Consider the following 17,308-nt stretch of genomic DNA (forward strand, 5'->3'; position numbering starts at 1 on the left):
GAAAATAATAATTTACTTAGTATTAGTACACTAATTTAAGAATATATGTTTATACTTTTTATTGCTAATATTTTCACTTTTTGGTTTGTAAAGATTACAGTATGAAAAAAAGAATATTTATTTTGTTTAAATATAATGGAAATATGAATAAGTAAAAATTCCAACTCTGGAATTTCGAATAATATTTGTTAATTTTAGTAAATTTGAAACAGTAACTACTCTGAATAATAAGAAATAATTTGAAATCCAGTAGTAGTTCACTTTAATTTAAATAAGTTAATGTGATCTTATGTTTAATAAAATAATTGTAGCAAGTCGTTTTTACGAAATATTGTTAAAGTTGAGTATCAATAAATATTTTCTCGAATAATTTAATGTTGTACTTCTATCATTACATATGATTACAATCATTCGGAACCAACTAGACGTCACTAAAACAATTTGACATTGCTATGATATCATTACTATGTCAGCTTAACGTCAATTAGGTAATAGAGATGTCAACTGGAAATCATACGTGCGTCATATTTATTACGTAAAAGTCTTACGTCAATAAGTGTGAAATAATGAGTCACATGTGACTCATATCTGACTTACATCTTACGTAAATCATGACATCGCGCAAAATCATTTTGACGTCATTTTGACGTAATTGTGTTCACTGGGTGTTGATTTTCTCAAATAATACTTTTAATAAATCACAGTTACTATTTCTAATTATCACATCTTGGTATAAAGTGAAATAATGTTCACAATGTAAAATTAAACTATAAGTTTCCATACATGGTTTCTTTAAACCACCTTTGTTTAACCCTTTGGTGTAATACTTTGCTTTTTTTATAAAATCTATATTTGGCAAATTTGAAGATGTCAAAAATTGCACACAATTTCTACAAACACGTTTGGCTACAGCATTAGTTGTGCTGCCAGCTAAATAAAAGATGCTATTTGCATCATAACGAGAAATGCAATTGCTAAACTCATCAATTAAAAATGTTTGCACACAAAACTGAGTATCACTTGTTTGTAGCTTTTTTACTGGAGGTGCAACAGTCTTATTTGCAGCCAATACTGGATGGTTATTACAAGCAAGCGTTAAAATAAGAAATTGTAAACTTTACAATACTATGATCATTCTATTTATATACAAAAAGAATAAACATACCTTCAATTTTTGCTAGACAAAGCCCAAAAATCTTTGTAGTGAAATTAGAAATTTTTATTGAAAATGTATTTTTCAATATGTTTTCAGACAGATATTAATAGTTGTTTACGACTATTAAATGACTATTAAACGATTTCAATAAAATTTCTTCTTCATTCATTCACAAATAATTTAAAAAATTGCAAAAAATAACGATAAACCTACAGACTAACACTCACTACATACGTTTTTTTAAAACTTCCGCTTACTCGAGGAGTGAAAATGGCGGATGAGAGTACTCATCTCTATAGTGCTCTAGTGCAAGACATCGGAGCTACGGATAGTCAACCATAATGTGTCAGCACCGAGCAGGTGCGGGACGCTACACCTTTTATCAAATCAAACTTAATTAAATCTTTCTTTTTGAATTTATAATCATTTTTTGTGTAACCTATTTTATTTTAATATAAATTTTTTAATTATCATTAAATATGGTTCATTTTTTTCTGTATTATGCAATTCATTATTTCATAATTTTTTCAAACCAATTCACCAGTCTGCCCCCTCACTAATCACTATTTCTGTGGCGTCTAAAAATCCGTCAAAAAATGACGGCCTATGTTACTACCACTGGAAATTCGCGGAACGATCGTGGAAGTGCAGATCTCCGTGCAAGTGGACAGGCCCGGACAAAAGAAAGCCTTCGGAAAACTAGTGCAAAAGTCTCAAATAGAGGCGGTTGACAACGCCACGAAGAACCTGCGCTCATGGTAAATGATAGGAAAACAGGAGCATGTTTTCTAATAGATACTGGAGCAGACGTCTCAGTTATTCCACGTGCTTCGTTAAATGAAACCAAAGACAATACGTGTAAGTTATATGCGGCAAATGGCGCAGAAATAGAGACATTCGGAAAAAAACTTTTAAACCTAAATCTTGGACTTCGTAGAGATTTTTCATGGAAATTTATTATAGCGAATGTTTCTAAAGCAATAATAGGCCCCGATTTCTTACATTTTTATAATTTACTACCAGATTTAAGAAACAAAGAATTGTTGGACGGCAATACATTGCTTTCTAGGAAACTAGAATTAGTAAATATTGACGTTCCAACCATTTTGACCATTAATTGTAATAATCCGTATTTAGAACTTTTTAGGGAGTACGCAGATTTAACGAAACCAACTTCAAGGAAACCCATCAGCCACACGGTGAAACATTATATAATCACAAAAGGTCCTCCGATAGCAGAGAGAGAGCAAGAAGACTAAATCCGGAAAAACTGCGAATCGCACAAGCCGAATTTCAGCAACTAGTCAACGAAGGAATCTGTCGCCCGTCCAAGAGTCAATGGGCGAGCCCTCTGCATATGGTACCAAAGAAAAATGGCGAATGGAGGCCATGTGGAGATTATAGACGATTAAATAGCGCTACGGTACCAGACAGGTACCCCATTCCACATGTACACGACGTCACGCAACAATTTCGTGACTGTAATATATTTTCCACAATAGATTTGTCTAGAGCATATTACCAAATTCCGTTGGCTGAGGAAGATATAGAAAAAACAGCGGTAATTACACCTTTTGTTTTGTTCAAGTACACAGTGATGCCTTTCGGTTTATGTAACGCGGCGCAAACATTCCAAAGGTTTATGAATATAGTGTTAAGCAAATTAGATTTCTGTGCCGGTTACATAGATGATATAATAGTAGCGTCTAAAAATAAGGAATCTCATGAAAAACATCTGCGTGCAATATTTGATAGACTTAGGCAATATGGACTCACAATAAATATTTCAAAGTGCAATTTTTTTCAAAATAGCGTAAACTACTTAGGTTATAAGATAGATAGTAAGGTTATAGCGCCGTTGGATGAGCGAGTCCACGCTATACAAAACTATACCAAACCAAAAACTGTTTCAGATATGCGACGTTTCCTTGGGGTAGTGAATTTTTATAGGAGGTTCTTACCAAAGGCTGCAGAATGGCTTGACCCACTTAACAAGTATATGATAGGTGCCAAAAAGCACGACAAAAGACTGATAGAATGGAATCAAGCAGCGGAAGAAGCTTTCATAAAAGCCAAAGAAGCAATTGCCACAGCAACGTTATTGGCATACCCAAAAGAGAAAGCAGTATTAAAATTGAAGACTGATGCTTCCGATAACGCAATTGGAGCAGTGTTAGAACAATTCTGCGATAACAAATGGGAACCACTAGGATATTTCTCAAGGAAACTAGAAAAAGCGCAAATTAGATATAGTGTTTATGATAGGGAATTATTAGCAATCTATAAAAGTTTAAAGTTTTTCAGATATTTTGTCGAAGGAAGAGAATTAATAATAAAGATTGACCATAAACCACTGTCATACGCTTTTAAGCAAAATATGGACAAAGCAAGCCCAAGACAAGCCAGACAGTTGGATTACGTAGGACAGTTTACTTCCAAAATTGTTTACGTTGCTGGAAAAGACAATGTGGCAGCTGACGCTATGTCAAGACTGGAAACCATAGACATGCCAGTCCTAGTATCAACAGAAGAGCTAATGGCAAAGCAACAAGAGGATGACGAACTAAAGAATATTTTGGCAGAAAAAAAATGGAACCTGCAGAAGATTTTCCTCGATAGCTCTGATAAGTACATATATGGCGACATAGTAGGAAAAAGCATAAGACCATACGTTCCAGTCTCTTTACGGAGGCAGATTTTTAAGAACGTACACAATTTGTCACATCCCAGCGGCAGAGTAACAAAACACCTGATAGGAAAAAGCTTCATGTGGCCAAAAATGAACAAAGATATTGCAGAATGGTCAAGTACATGTTTAGCATGCCAAAAGTGCAAAATAAGCCGTCATAACAAACAGGTACCTTCGAAAATAGAAGTACCACAAGGACGTTTTGAACATGTACACATAGATATAATAGGTCCATTACCAACGATTAAAAATATGAGATACTGCCTAACTATGATCGATAGGTTTACTCGACGGCCAGAAGCAATTCCAATGCCGGATACCTCAGCAGATACAGTAGCAACAACATTCTTTTCGCAGTGGATTTCAAGATTTGGTTCTCCTATTACAATTACAACTGATCAAGGAACACAATTTGAAAGTCAACTATTTGAAGCGTTAACCAGATTAGTCGGAGCGAAAAGAATTAGAACAACAGCATATCACCCTGCATCAAATGGAATGATAGAAAGATGGCATAGATCACTTAAAGCAGCAATAATGTGCCATGAAGAAAAAGACTGGGTAGGAATACTACCAACAGTGCTCCTTGGTCTACGCACAAGCTTAAAGGAAGGTATAAAAGCTTCCGCTGAGGATTGGTATAGGGTGAAAGCAGCAGACTACCAGGAGAATTCTTCCTTAGCGAGGAATTATTACAAGATCCACACATATTCTTAGAAAAACTAAGACAACATATAAGGCAAATCAGACCGATACCTACAGCGCACTATATCAAAAAGAAACACTTTATTCAGGATAGGTTGTATACATGTACACACATATTTTTAAGGGTCGACGCTTTAAAAAAAACCATTAGAAGCGCCTTACGAAGGTCCATACGAAATTATACAGCGAATTACAGATAATATTTTCAAAATTAACTATAAAGGAAAACATATAAATGTATCTATTGAAAGACTAAAACCAGCGTTCGTCGAAAAAGATTGCAATACCGATTCATATGTTCCAATTAAAACTTATTAAGTTTGGATAGAGATAGTACAATATTTTTATATATTTTTATATACTTGTAAACATCTATAGATTTAAGTTTCGCATTTTATGTAATAAGAAAAATGCTCCGATGGGAGTAATGTAGCGGTACGACCGAAGATCGCGCCCTCTAAGTTTACTAGATGGCTAGGGAACCCAGTGCTGTCAGATCGTGGGTAAATCTTACCCTCTCCCTGTGCCACTGGGATTGCACACAATGAAAGTTTTCCATGTCCGTGTGTTTGGGATTTCGAAAGAAGCCGAGTGTAACCGAAGTTGGCGGGCACGCCGGAGTGACACACTATGAAAGCGACTCGTGTCGTCCGAACACATGGACACGAGTCGCTTTCATAGTGTGCCACTTCGTGGCCAACCGCCAACTTCGGTTACACTCGGCTTTCCTCGACATCCCAAACACACGGACATGGAAAACTTTCATTGTGTGCAATCCCAGTGGCACAGGGAGAGGGTAAGATTTACCCACGATCTGACAGCACTGATGTAAGTTAGTCCTATATATGGCGTCGAAGAGTTCAGTTGTATCTTGTTAATAAATTTATATATTTTTGTTATTTAAATTTACGACTATTTCATAAATCTTCAAATCAACCTTTTCCGTTGGCCTAGTTCCCCACAGCTAGCTGTAGACCGATAGATTAGGTGTCCGGTTATGACGTCACGGCGTCTTCGTCCTCTAGTCGACCGTTTAAATAAAGGAATGAAGCGTGGCGCTTCGTTAGTCGCTGGTAGTGTTCGATCCTCGTAACTTGTACTGATCTATAGTCTTAATTGATAGAATCGGACGCGCCTGATTTGAATACTGCTATTTACCGTACGATCAATTCGGATGGTACAGAATATAATAATTTTATTGTCTGCAATATTTTACAAAAAAGAATGATTATGTCACGTCCCAGTGACGACTAATTTCGAACTTTGCTGCGCTAATTATGCGAGTGTCCTATTTATAAGTCGTTAGTCGATTACTATTTAGCTATATTCGTACCTTGTAAAATTGTACTCCTAATTTTGTCTTATAACCACTTTCATGAACGACCATCGATATTGGCATTAGTTGATCACACGTAAATGTGATGGCAAGGATCCATTGTCGTTCATGATCGTGAAAAAGTAGGTAAAGGGTAGACTTTTGCAGTCCTACAGTATCCACTTTCTTGCTGACTATAGTTGAGATCACGCTTCAAAGATAGAACGCGCGTGACTTTTTGTAAAATCTACGGGTAACCGTAACTGATATCTGTTTAGACGAAAAACGATATTTTTCTAAATTAGCAGAATCTACAGTCGATAGAAACTGATATTTTTCCATTTCGAGGAATCGTAGTCAGCAGCATGTAATATCCCAAAATTTGCAGTTTACCGAATGAAAGTGGGTAGTGAGGGAGGTATTTTGCGCAAGTGGGAGGTGTTCCCACCCTTTCGGATTGGGCCCGACGGGAAAAACTGTGTTCTTCCCTGCCGGCAGTCTACCATATTCCGCAGTAGAGTTCGCATTAAAATTAGCCTTTACTTTGTTAGCGATTTACAGCATCTATCGTTTACTTACTCTTCGCGACTAAACTTAACTTCTAACTTAGCCATATTAGTACTTTATTTTGCTTTACTGTTAATAAAGATCTTGTGTAATTTTAACTTTATTTAGTAATACACTGTTATTTTCGTAAAATTGGAAGTGTTTGTGCAAAGTTGAATTAATTTCCTCATCATACACCAATCCTGTTGCCTACCTACACGGCGCTAGCACTACGGAACCCGAGCAGCTTCAGGGGTCTGACGATCAAACGACCAAGGAAGGGCCATCTTCCAGGAAATCTTAAACATCTTAAAGCAATAGTAACATCGGGTAAAACACTATCATTTACTCGTTTGGTGGGTTACTCTCTCTCTTAGCCCAGATCCCGGGTAAAGTCTGGCTTTACAGATTGACCCAAAACAGGGCACATCTTCCTTTGACCGAGTAAACGCTGGTGGCGTGACCGAGTCAAAAGAAATTATCTTTGAAATTGTTCTTGTTCGTTGACATCCCCTTCTGGGACGTCACAATTACAAGATACATCAGAGAAAAAGAATTAGATAACACTGTAGGATACATTAGGAGCATCTGACAAATTCCATTCAAAAGCAAGTAAATTACTGTCACATTTTTATTCTGCTTCTTTATAAAATATATATGATTCATAAAGACAAAATATGTCTATTAAATTTGATTTTTATATGCTTTTATAAAAAATATCCAAAGACATGTACTGACCTATGCATATAAGAAAATTATATTATTAATTGTGATATTTGCGTATTTAAGAAACTTATACTAATTTTTCAATAAAATAAAAACATTTTTAAGAAGTTGAACGCCCAGCGTGAATCGGTAGAGCTTACCACGGGGCTGAAATTTGAAAATCGTAGTGTACACCGTTCGATAACCTGAAAGAGCGATACGATTCAATGCATTTTTTAGATTTTTCGTTATTCAGATCTTTATTTAGACGAGAGTATTTAGAAAGCAAAGTTTGTGGTTCAAAGAATAAGGATGAGATATGTTATAAATAATAAGGGTCTCGAAGTGTGGTAGGCTACAGAGTTGAAAAAACATTTCTAGAGAATATCTCTATTAGATCTCTCATTGCATTTATATCAGAACCTTCGTTCAGTCCAGCAGCATTTTTCATATGTTTTTCGTAACATCTTTATTTCGTCATTCCTTAAATGTTTGTTAAACAGCGCAAATATGTAGATGAAAACAAGAAATTGACAAGTAAACCTAAAAAATAAAATTTTATACCTGAGTTTCATAAAAATGATATTCTATATTTACTTAGTTTACGACGCATTATATTTCCTTTGATAAACATCCTACGATTTTGGTGTCTATCGATAACTATCTCATTCAGCATTCCATTTTTATTGCTTGAATTTAGAAAAGTGTACTTTTATCAGCTAGTCCACCCAGAGACCATACCGTTGACTTTTTTCTATATGGTAATAATATTATTATAAATAAATCCTACTATTATCTTATTCTTGAAACTGTGCATTCGTCAGATTCTTTCGAAACTTAGTTTTTTGAAGGTTTAACTTCTAACACGTGTGATCTGTTTATTTAATAAATAAAAAGATGATTTTGTTGGAATATATGAATATGATACTGTACAGTACCAATAGTATGAGTGAGTGAGACAGAGAGATGAGCGAGTGTGACGTACACAGGATGGTGTAATGCCGAGTGAGAGGGAGTGTGTTATAGATAGCGATGGTACTTAGTCGTGTTGACCTCGCATGTAAGAGTGTGATAGACAGTTATAGAATTAAAGATATAGAAAACTAAACAGAAATTATTAATATTATTTTTTTATTTCAACATTTTTGCAGAGCATGGTTATTTGAAGTAGTTATTAGAAGATTCGTGGTTGATTAAAAATTTGAATGCAATAATAAGTGGATAAATATAATAATATCCAAAAAAAATCAGAACACGAAGGAAAGTTAGGGAGTATAGAAATGACAAAACAAAACGATATTCAAATTCAAGTATTTAACGGCAGTGATTACGCCCAGTAGAAATATGAATTAAAGTTACTATTAGAATTTAAAGATTGCAGCGAAGTTATTGAAAACGATGTAAGACCAAAAAAGATAACAGAAATAGAGTGGAAAAAGAAAGAAATAAGAGTTAAAAATTATATTGTTAATAGTATGACAAATATCCAGCTAGAATTAATTATCTCAGAAGAAACTGCAAAGAACATGATAAAAAAGTCAGATGAAAATTACTTTATCAAAAGTGAGGCTGTAAGATTATTATATAAAAGGAAGTTGCTCGATTTAAAAATGGAAAAACATGAAAACCTAACGGAGTTATACAATAAATTTGAAAAATCAGTTAACGAATTGAAGACTCAGGAGAAACAATAACAAAAGAGGACAAATTAAACTATTATTTGTTGATGTTGCCAGAAAGTCTATCACACTTTAATGATATTGTGGACGCATAACCGGAAAAGGATAAATCAGTTGAATTTGTCAAATCAAAATTAGAAGTCGAGTTCAAGAAAAGAAATAGTGAAAAAGAACACCAAGATAGAAATTTAAATGCATTTACCGCAAGTAACCAGGGATGCTACAAATGCGGAAAAGCAGGGCATTTTGCAAGGGAATGCAAAAGCGGAAATAAACCAAGGCATAACGATAGACATTGGCGAGGATCAACGCGTTGCAGAGGACGCGGGGAGAGTAGCAGAGGTAACAACAGTAGAGGTCGAGGCAACGACAGAAGACGCCGTGGTAAACAGGGAATACAGCAAAGCGGCAGGGAATTAAGTGCTTGGATAGCGACGGTAAATGTAACGCATGATGATACGCTGTGTGAGAAAGAAACCGAGAGGCTGCTCGAAAGCGGTTGTACATATTACAATATAAAAAACAAGTAATTTTATAAAAATAGTTAAAAGTGTGTACTTTTCGAAAATACGAATAGTTATTGTGTAACTTTACTGCCTCATATTAAAAATTTACGATTTAAAAAATTTTGGTAAAAAATGTATAGATTTATTTTTTTTTCACTATAAAAAAATTTTCGATATTTAAAATTAATAAAATTAAACCTAAGTGTAGGAAAAGGCTGTACTTTTCAAAAATAAGAATAGAATTTGCGTAACAAAACAGCATGGCTATAGTCTAGATTCCTTTATTAAGAGTCCTCTGGTAATTAGTTGCTAGGAATGAGGAAGAAGGGATTAGAATAAAATTAATGAAACATGTGGTTGAGCCAAACAATGATACAATTCTTTATTGGCTTGTCAGGGAAAAGCCATTCCCTTTCTGTCGGGATGGGCCACTCAGTCTCTGGGGTTGCGAGCGAGGGTGGTCCATGGAACCATGCCTCGTTCCTAAGGAAATCTCGCGGAGGTTGTCCCCTAGATAAAGTGTCCGCTGGGTTGTCTTCGGATCGCACATGTCGCCATGTGATATCTTCACAGATTTTATGTATTTCGCTCACGCGATTCGCCGTATATATTTTTAACGTACTGAAGTCTCTTTTAGGCTAACTCAGTACAATCATCGAATCGGACCAGAAAGTTACCTTGTCGGGTTTCAATTCGCCGGCAGTCCGGACTTCTCTGTACAATCGCGCGAGTATTAATGCTCCGCATAATTCTAAACGTGGTATAGTGGTGTCCTTAAGGGGAGCCTCGCGGCTTTTAGCGCAAAGTAGACGTACGCGTGTGTTACCGAATTCATCTCGCGATCTTACATATAAGCAGTCGCCGTAACTAGATCGACTCGCGTCGCAGAAACCGTGTAATTGCACGTCGATCGGGTCATCGAGTGTAATGCGTCTTTCGATCGTTAAATTATCAATTAATGTTAATTGTACCGCGAACATTATCCAAGAGGTATGTAATGCGCTGGGCACCGATTCGTCCCAGTCGACGTGTATTTTCCAGCAGTCTTGGATGAAGACTTTGGCTGTTACAATGACGGGTCTTAATAGTCCGAGTGGATCAAAGATTTTTGCGACTTCGGATAGAATTCGTCGTTTGGTAATTCTTTCGCGAATGTCTATGGACGCGACGGAATAGATTAGATAATCATGATGGGCGTTCCATGAAATACCGAGTGTCTTTAAAACAGGATTTTCCCCATAGCAGAGTTCGACGTCGACGTTCTTTATGTCTAAATTTTCAAGCACCGGTTGAAAGTTAGACGCTCGCTGTCGTATATTAAACCCGCCTCGTTTCAATATTTCGATGGTTTGATCGCGTATCCTTCCGAGGGTTCCGATATTATCCGCTCCCGTAATAAGGTCATCAACGTATAGATCACGGTTTAGTATTTCGGCTCCGAGAGAATAATTCGCGCTTTCATCTTTCGCGAGTTGTTTTATGGTTCGTATAGCAAGAAAAGGTGTTAAGGTTATTCCGAGTGTCACCGTGTTAAATTCGAACGCGCGAATCCGTTCGTTATGTCACTAAAATATCTGTTGATATTGGCGATCGTCTGAATGAATTAATGTATGTCGATAAATTTTCTCGATATCCGCGTTCAGTACGTACTGATACGTTCGGAATCGTAACAAGAGTTTTACTACAGTATCTCGAATTGTAGGCTCTATTAACAAAGTGTTGCCGAGAAATACATCTGATCATATTTTCGCGGAAGTGTCGAATACGACCAATACCTTTGTTGTCAAGCTGGCTGATTTAATGACCGCGAGATGGGGAAGATAACAGCCTCCCGTACGTTCGTCTTTAACATTCGACATATGTCTTAAACCGATATATTCCCGTATGATCCGTTCATATTCCTTCCGGCGTTCGGTATTCGCGTGTAACTTCTTCGAGAGATTGTAGAATCGGCGTAAGGCTATACTTCGTAGGTGACTGTGATCGTGTCCTTCCTCACGAAAGGATATACGCACCATGTATTTTCCCGATTCGTATCGTCTCGCATTTTAGACATAATGAATTTCGCCTTCTAATTTGTTTACTGAATTCGATCGCGTTATCTTAGGGACGATGAGTAGCGAAAAGTTCTGCCTATATTTATTGTTTAGCGATTAAATGATTATCTCGATGACGCTCATCGATCAAGTTCTGGTATCGTTGATAGCGTGAGTGGGAACCTAGTATGGTATAATCTGTTAGCGTATCTCTCTCGTGACCTTTCCGGCAATGAAGTGTGCAGCGATGCACGTATCTAAGGATGCCCGAAATTGTTTAAAGGTCCCGTTTCGCCTTTTCTAACACGGTACGTGCAGTGCTGTCAGATCGTGGGTAAATCTTACCCTCTCCCTGTGCCACTGGGATTGCACACAATGAAAGTTTTCCATGTCCGTGTGTTTGGGATGTCGAAAGAAGCCGAGTGTAACCGAAGTTGGCGGGCACGCCGGAGTGACACACTATGAAAGCGACTCGTGTCGTCCGAACACATGGACACGAGTCGCTTTCATAGTGTGCCACTTCGTGGCCAACCGCCAACTTCGGTTACACTCGGCTTTCCTCGACATCCCAAACACACGGACATGGAAAACTTTCATTGTGTGCAATCCCAGTGGCACAGGGAGAGGGTAAGATTTACCCACGATCTGACAGCACTGGGTACGTGGCGCTCATAAGGAATTAATTCGGTACACCGTGCGAATTGACATGAAGGATCGGTGTTAGTCGCGGTTAGTCCTCGCGGGGGTGTGGCTCTCCTGTTTTGTGATCTCATGCTCGTCATTGTCTATATGTAATGACGTATGATGGGATCGGCTGCAGATTTGACAATGTGAACTCTTACATGGGTCTCGATGCTTCCATAAGCAATTTTTACATAATCCATAACGTTCGACCATCGCCAGTCTGTCTCGTTTCGTCAGATCATGGTATCGGGGGCATTGGTATAAAAGATGTTTATCTCGTTTGCAAAGAATACAATTAGTTAAGGTCCGAGTAAGAAACGTACGCGTTATATGTGTCTCTTGTCGCTTTCGTGGCCGTAAAGTCATCGTATCAGTATGTCTACGTTTTGCGTGAGGCTCGTTTCTCGATGTCGATGGAATATTCGACGACGCGACGCTACGGAGTGTGTACTCGTTCACAAAGTCGCAAAGCTGATTCATGGTCGGATAATTATCCGCATCTAAATGTTTGTCCCATTCTTGTCGAAGGTCGTAGGGTAGAATGCGTTCGCCAAGGCGGACCATCAGTGCGTGTGGTATATTGAAAGAAGTAATAGTATCTGCATGGGCCCGCAAGTCACCCGCAAACCGTGTCATCTCTTCTATTGACATGTTTTTCGGCCGTGGAGTGTTTATGAAGGCGTCCATGGCCCGTGCAAGGAGTATGCGTTGCCGGTCAAAAGTTTTCAATAAAATTTCCCACGCGTTCTTATAATTCTGCCCGGTCGGTGCATATGTCGCGATCGTCTGAAGCGCTCTACCGGTAAGAGATTCGTGGAGGTATATATTTTTTTCTAAATCCGACATGTCGGTGCGCGCGTCCACCAGCGTTACGAAACTCCCCTTGAATTGGATCCACTTTCCGATGTCTCCGTCGAATTTCGGGATCTCGATTTGGCGTAATCGTATTTGCTGATCGCGGGTATTTGTAGCACCGTCGTCTGTATGAGAACCATTCGCATTATTAACCGCGGCCGTATCGCCCGAATCAATTTTGCCTCCGACTGCGAAATATCTCTCTATAATCGGATTTAAACTGTCGACTCCTCCTACTTCGCTGATAGTAGTGACGCACTTTTCATACAGTGTTTCGTATATCTGTACTAGCTGAGTAAGTCGTTCATAACGCTTTCTTATTTCCTGTTTACTTAGATTTCCTTCTTGGATTAGAATTTCGACGTGTGTTAAACCCGATTCTAAAACTAACCGTTTTTGTTCGAGCTGTTCGAGCTGTTTTTGTAATGCCATTACGGACCGTTATTAATTATTCTACTCTTCGAAATCCATTCAATCAATTTATGGTAATATATAAAAATCCCCTTTATATGAATGAATTACCGCGCGTTGGGTTCTCGATCACGTGGTACGGCCCTGAGGCTAGATCGTTGGAGGGGGGTATACGTATATCGTTAGTAGTAGAGACCGATGGATGGGGTGTCCGGCGCTGACATCACGGCGTCTTCGTTCTTGTCGACCGTTCAACTAAAGAAAGGTGGCGTGGCGGTGGAGCCGCCGAAAACGTTATCGTTTTTTGTACGAGGATAAAGCGTATTCCGAGATGGATAATAACGTTCGAGTATATATTATGTATTCGTTCAAATTTAGAAATAAAGTTCTATAAGTCTTTCCGATATTAAGATGTGAATTTTACAGAGAAAATGAGCGCAATGCATAAATATATAAGAAATTGCGAACTTCTACGGGGTTCGAAGACGCAATTTCCCTTGAGATATATATTAGTAACTAGAGGTGTGTACGCATAGGCGTACTCACGGATAATTAAAACTACTTACCTCGCTTCCAAATCCTTTGTGGTACTGTCTCGGCTGAACGGTGTAGATGTTCGCAAGATGGCGGAATTTCTCGACTTTGTTGTTTTTTAATCGGTTTGCTCGGCGTGGTTATCGTCTATTCACTGCTTCGTAACTCAGAAGTCGGGAATTCGCAACTTACAGGATTGCACCAAAATGTTATGGCCTAGATTCCTTAAGGGTTCATTCTGGTTTATAATTTTGAAAAAATTAATTTTTTTTTTTTTGCATTTTTCGAAAGTAGACATATGTAGAATTATCATACAAAAATTTTAGAACGATCCGAGCAGTCTAAGTATATTATTTTGCGACCCAAACACAGAGATATTACAGAGAGAGGAGACAAACCATAAACGGTTGTTTAAGTGGAAATATCTCTGCATATTATTCAGAATGGTGTAGGAAAACAAAACTAGTATTCAGTTTTTTTCGCTATATTCTTTTTTTTGGAAAGGTTTTTTTGTATTGGTGTGCATGGTATAAATATGTTTTGCAAACTTATGGACCTCGGAAAAGGTTTAAGTATCTCTGCATATTATGGAATCGTTGACTTTATACTAATCGCGGTCAATACTGTTTTTAACGTAGTGTCGCATAAAGCCGTCACCGAAGAGCAACTCGAAAACAAGATACGAGGAGAACCAGAGGATATTCTGTCTGTTTCTGGCGACGGCTCTTAGGCCAAAAGAGGATTCTCTTCGTTGATTGGAATAGTTTCTCTAATTTTAAAATACAGTGGAAAAATTGTCGTCGTTTCTATAAGGTCAACTTACTGTAAAGGATGTGAGATGTGGAAAAGAAAAGTGAAGGAAGTAAACTATCTTGCCTGGTACGAACAGCATAAAACGCATTGTACGATAAACTATGAAGGTAGTGCCGGGAAGATGGAGGTTGATGGTATCGTGGAGATGTTTCTTCGATCACTCAAGAAGTTCTCCGTAAAATATGGTTTTTATATCGGCGATGGCGACACGAAAACTTTTCAAATGTTGCTAAATGTTTTTCCCTACGGCGAAGATTTTGTTATCAAAAAATTAGAGTGTGTTTTACATGTTGCCAAACGAGTTTTCAACCGTGCTAATGAAGCACGAAAAGCACTGATTCAAAAGAGAAAAGCTTTGAAACAAGCGGAAGCCAAGAAACCTGCTGCAAAAAAAGGACCGAAGAAAGTTGTAAAAAAGAAAAAAGTTATTAAAAAAAGTGTTCCAGTGATTAAAACTCAACGATTGACTATAAAGTTGATGAAGGAATTGTCAACTAACTATGGGTTAGCTGTTCAAAGAAATAAAAATTCAATTGAGAACATGAGAAAGGAAATTTGGGCGGGGTACTATCACAAAATTTCTACTGATGATGACCCGCAACATACATACTGTTCTAGCAACTGGTGTAAGTATCGTAAAGTTGAGGCAGCTAAAACCCTTGATACTTATAAACATCCTCCTCCTCTCGCTAAAGATGTCCAAGAAGTATTAAAGCCAGTGTACGAAGACCTGACAAAACCAGAATTGCTTGAAAGATGTTTAGGTGGCAACACTCAAAATAATAATGAGTGCTTCAACAAATGCGTTTGGGCTATGGTGCCTAAACATCTATTTAATGGTAAAAAAATTGTGGAAATAGCTTGTCAATTGGCAGCTTGTATATTTAACGAAGGTTTTGATCCAATACTAAAAATAATGCACGTTTTGGAGATAAAACTTGGCCCTATCGCAGTCAATTACGCTAGTCACCGCGACAACACGCGTGTGCGTTCAGCTAATCGTTTGAGCGGAGAATCTTTAAAAGAGGCCAGGACACAACGAAAAAAGGTTAGAGTTGAAGAAAATGAGTATTTTGAAGAAGCAGAAGGCATACTGTATGGTGCAGGCATCGCAGAATAAGGTAGAGTCAGACTTTTTAAAAATTTGTTAAAAGAAACTTTAAACGCGTTTTTCTCGAAACAACGTTTTTTCGGTTGGCGGGCATGATATCTCCAAAACTACTCAACCGATCCTTCTGAAATTTTAACCACATACTCTACACATGAATGGCTATCTCGCATGCTACAACCAAGTCAAAATATTAATTTTTACTATTTTTTTTTTACAAAAAACTGCGAAAATAATCAAAGATTTTTTTTTTTTTCGAAAAATGGCTGTCATTTTGTTTTGCTTTCATAAAAATTGATAGTTTTAGCATACCCGATAGCCATTGTCATACTAAATTTAAAACCGTTTAATTTTTTTGTTTTAGACCACCCGTTCTCAAATTTCGATGCCCGCCAACAGCATACCTTTTTTTGACGGGTTCACGTTTGTCAGCCATTTTGGATGTCAAAAAACGTTAAAAACAATAAAAAAAATTTTTTTTCTTGTACTTCTAGAGTGTATTTATCATACCCAACAACTTTCATATGTATATGTATCCTACTAAGCCTAAAAAAAAATCGTGAAAATAGCCTTTATTCTCGGCGTAGAAACCAGAATGAACCCTTAAGAGTCCTCTGGTAATTAGTTGCTAGGGATGAGGAAGAAGGGATTAGAATAAAATTAATCAAACACGTGGTTGAGCGAAACAAAGAAACAATGTCTTTTTTATTGGCTCGTCAGGGAAAAGCCTTGCGGCATAAAAACCCTGGATGTGGTTTAATTATAACAATGAGAGTCCACCACGTGGTATTACCACGCGGGAAAATACCGTCAATATAAAATGTATATAATGGAAAGATCTCACCTCTCGCTCGCTTTGCTTACGTTCCTTAACTAATTTAACTTAACTCCTTTGATTTAGACTAACTCCTTTTTGATCTAGATTTTGAAAAAGATCTAGATTTTTACTCAACAAGTTCCCAAACCCTATCATGTAAACGATAAAAACACTAAAAAAAAAAAAACAAAGGTCATTAAGTTTTCGAAATTCCTTATGGATCGTACGCCACGATTTTTGGATCGTACAGGGCCTCAAATTATCGTACGCGTACGATAATTATCGTATGAATAGGATCGCTGCTTTTTGTACTGGCCCAGCAGGGCGTACGCACTAGGAGTGAGAAGTGGGGATGCGAGAGGTGGGGGTAGCTAGAGAAGCGCTTCGACAGTTACTGGTAGTTGATCTGTTAGGCCCAACGTGAAGTATACCTGCTTAGATCTTGATCCCTTGGAAAACCTGTCTAAATCTGCTAGGGCTAGTAGATAAAACCTACACTTGCGCTGCATACTAATTTAAGGAACATCCGTTTCTACTTTTTCACGCCGAACATAAAATTTGGAATTTTAAACAATCCCCCACTGCACCGTGAGAACACCAATAAGAATCCCTTAACTTATGAAAAAACGCCCTTCTTCTAGAACATTCCTTGTTCCTATTTCCCTTAAAAGGGGCTCCTTCGACATCCGAAACTCTCTTCTATCCTGGCCGTTACGCTTGTAAGTCGTTTTGTATCCGAACGTAAATCT

At 37.7% G+C, this 17,308-nt stretch overlaps 1 protein-coding gene across 1 annotated transcript; it reads left to right on the forward strand.

Annotated features, from left to right (window-relative positions):
- Positions 1-14,105: 14,105 nt before the first annotated feature.
- Positions 14,106-16,286, forward strand: LOC149033033 (uncharacterized). Its single transcript, XM_089171144.1, has 2 exons — positions 14,106-15,755; positions 16,107-16,286. The coding sequence occupies exon 1, from the start codon at positions 14,660-14,662 to the stop codon at positions 15,752-15,754; it is 1,095 nt and encodes a 364-aa protein (XP_089027270.1). The 5' UTR covers positions 14,106-14,659; the 3' UTR covers position 15,755; positions 16,107-16,286.
- The last annotated feature ends 1,022 nt before the right edge of the window (positions 16,287-17,308 follow it).

Source organism: Polistes dominula, unplaced genomic scaffold, assembly GCF_049000335.1.
Source record: "Polistes dominula isolate Pdom_NZ unplaced genomic scaffold, Pdom_raw_medaka contig_31, whole genome shotgun sequence".
Classification (NCBI taxonomy): Eukaryota; Metazoa; Arthropoda; class Insecta; order Hymenoptera; family Vespidae; genus Polistes; species Polistes dominula.

What these genes read in the sequence shown, in the direction of transcription:
- LOC149033033 (XM_089171144.1), top strand. Translation starts at nt 14,660, where the DNA reads ATGTGGAAAAGAAAAGTGAAGGAAGTAAACTATCTTGCCTGGTACGAA.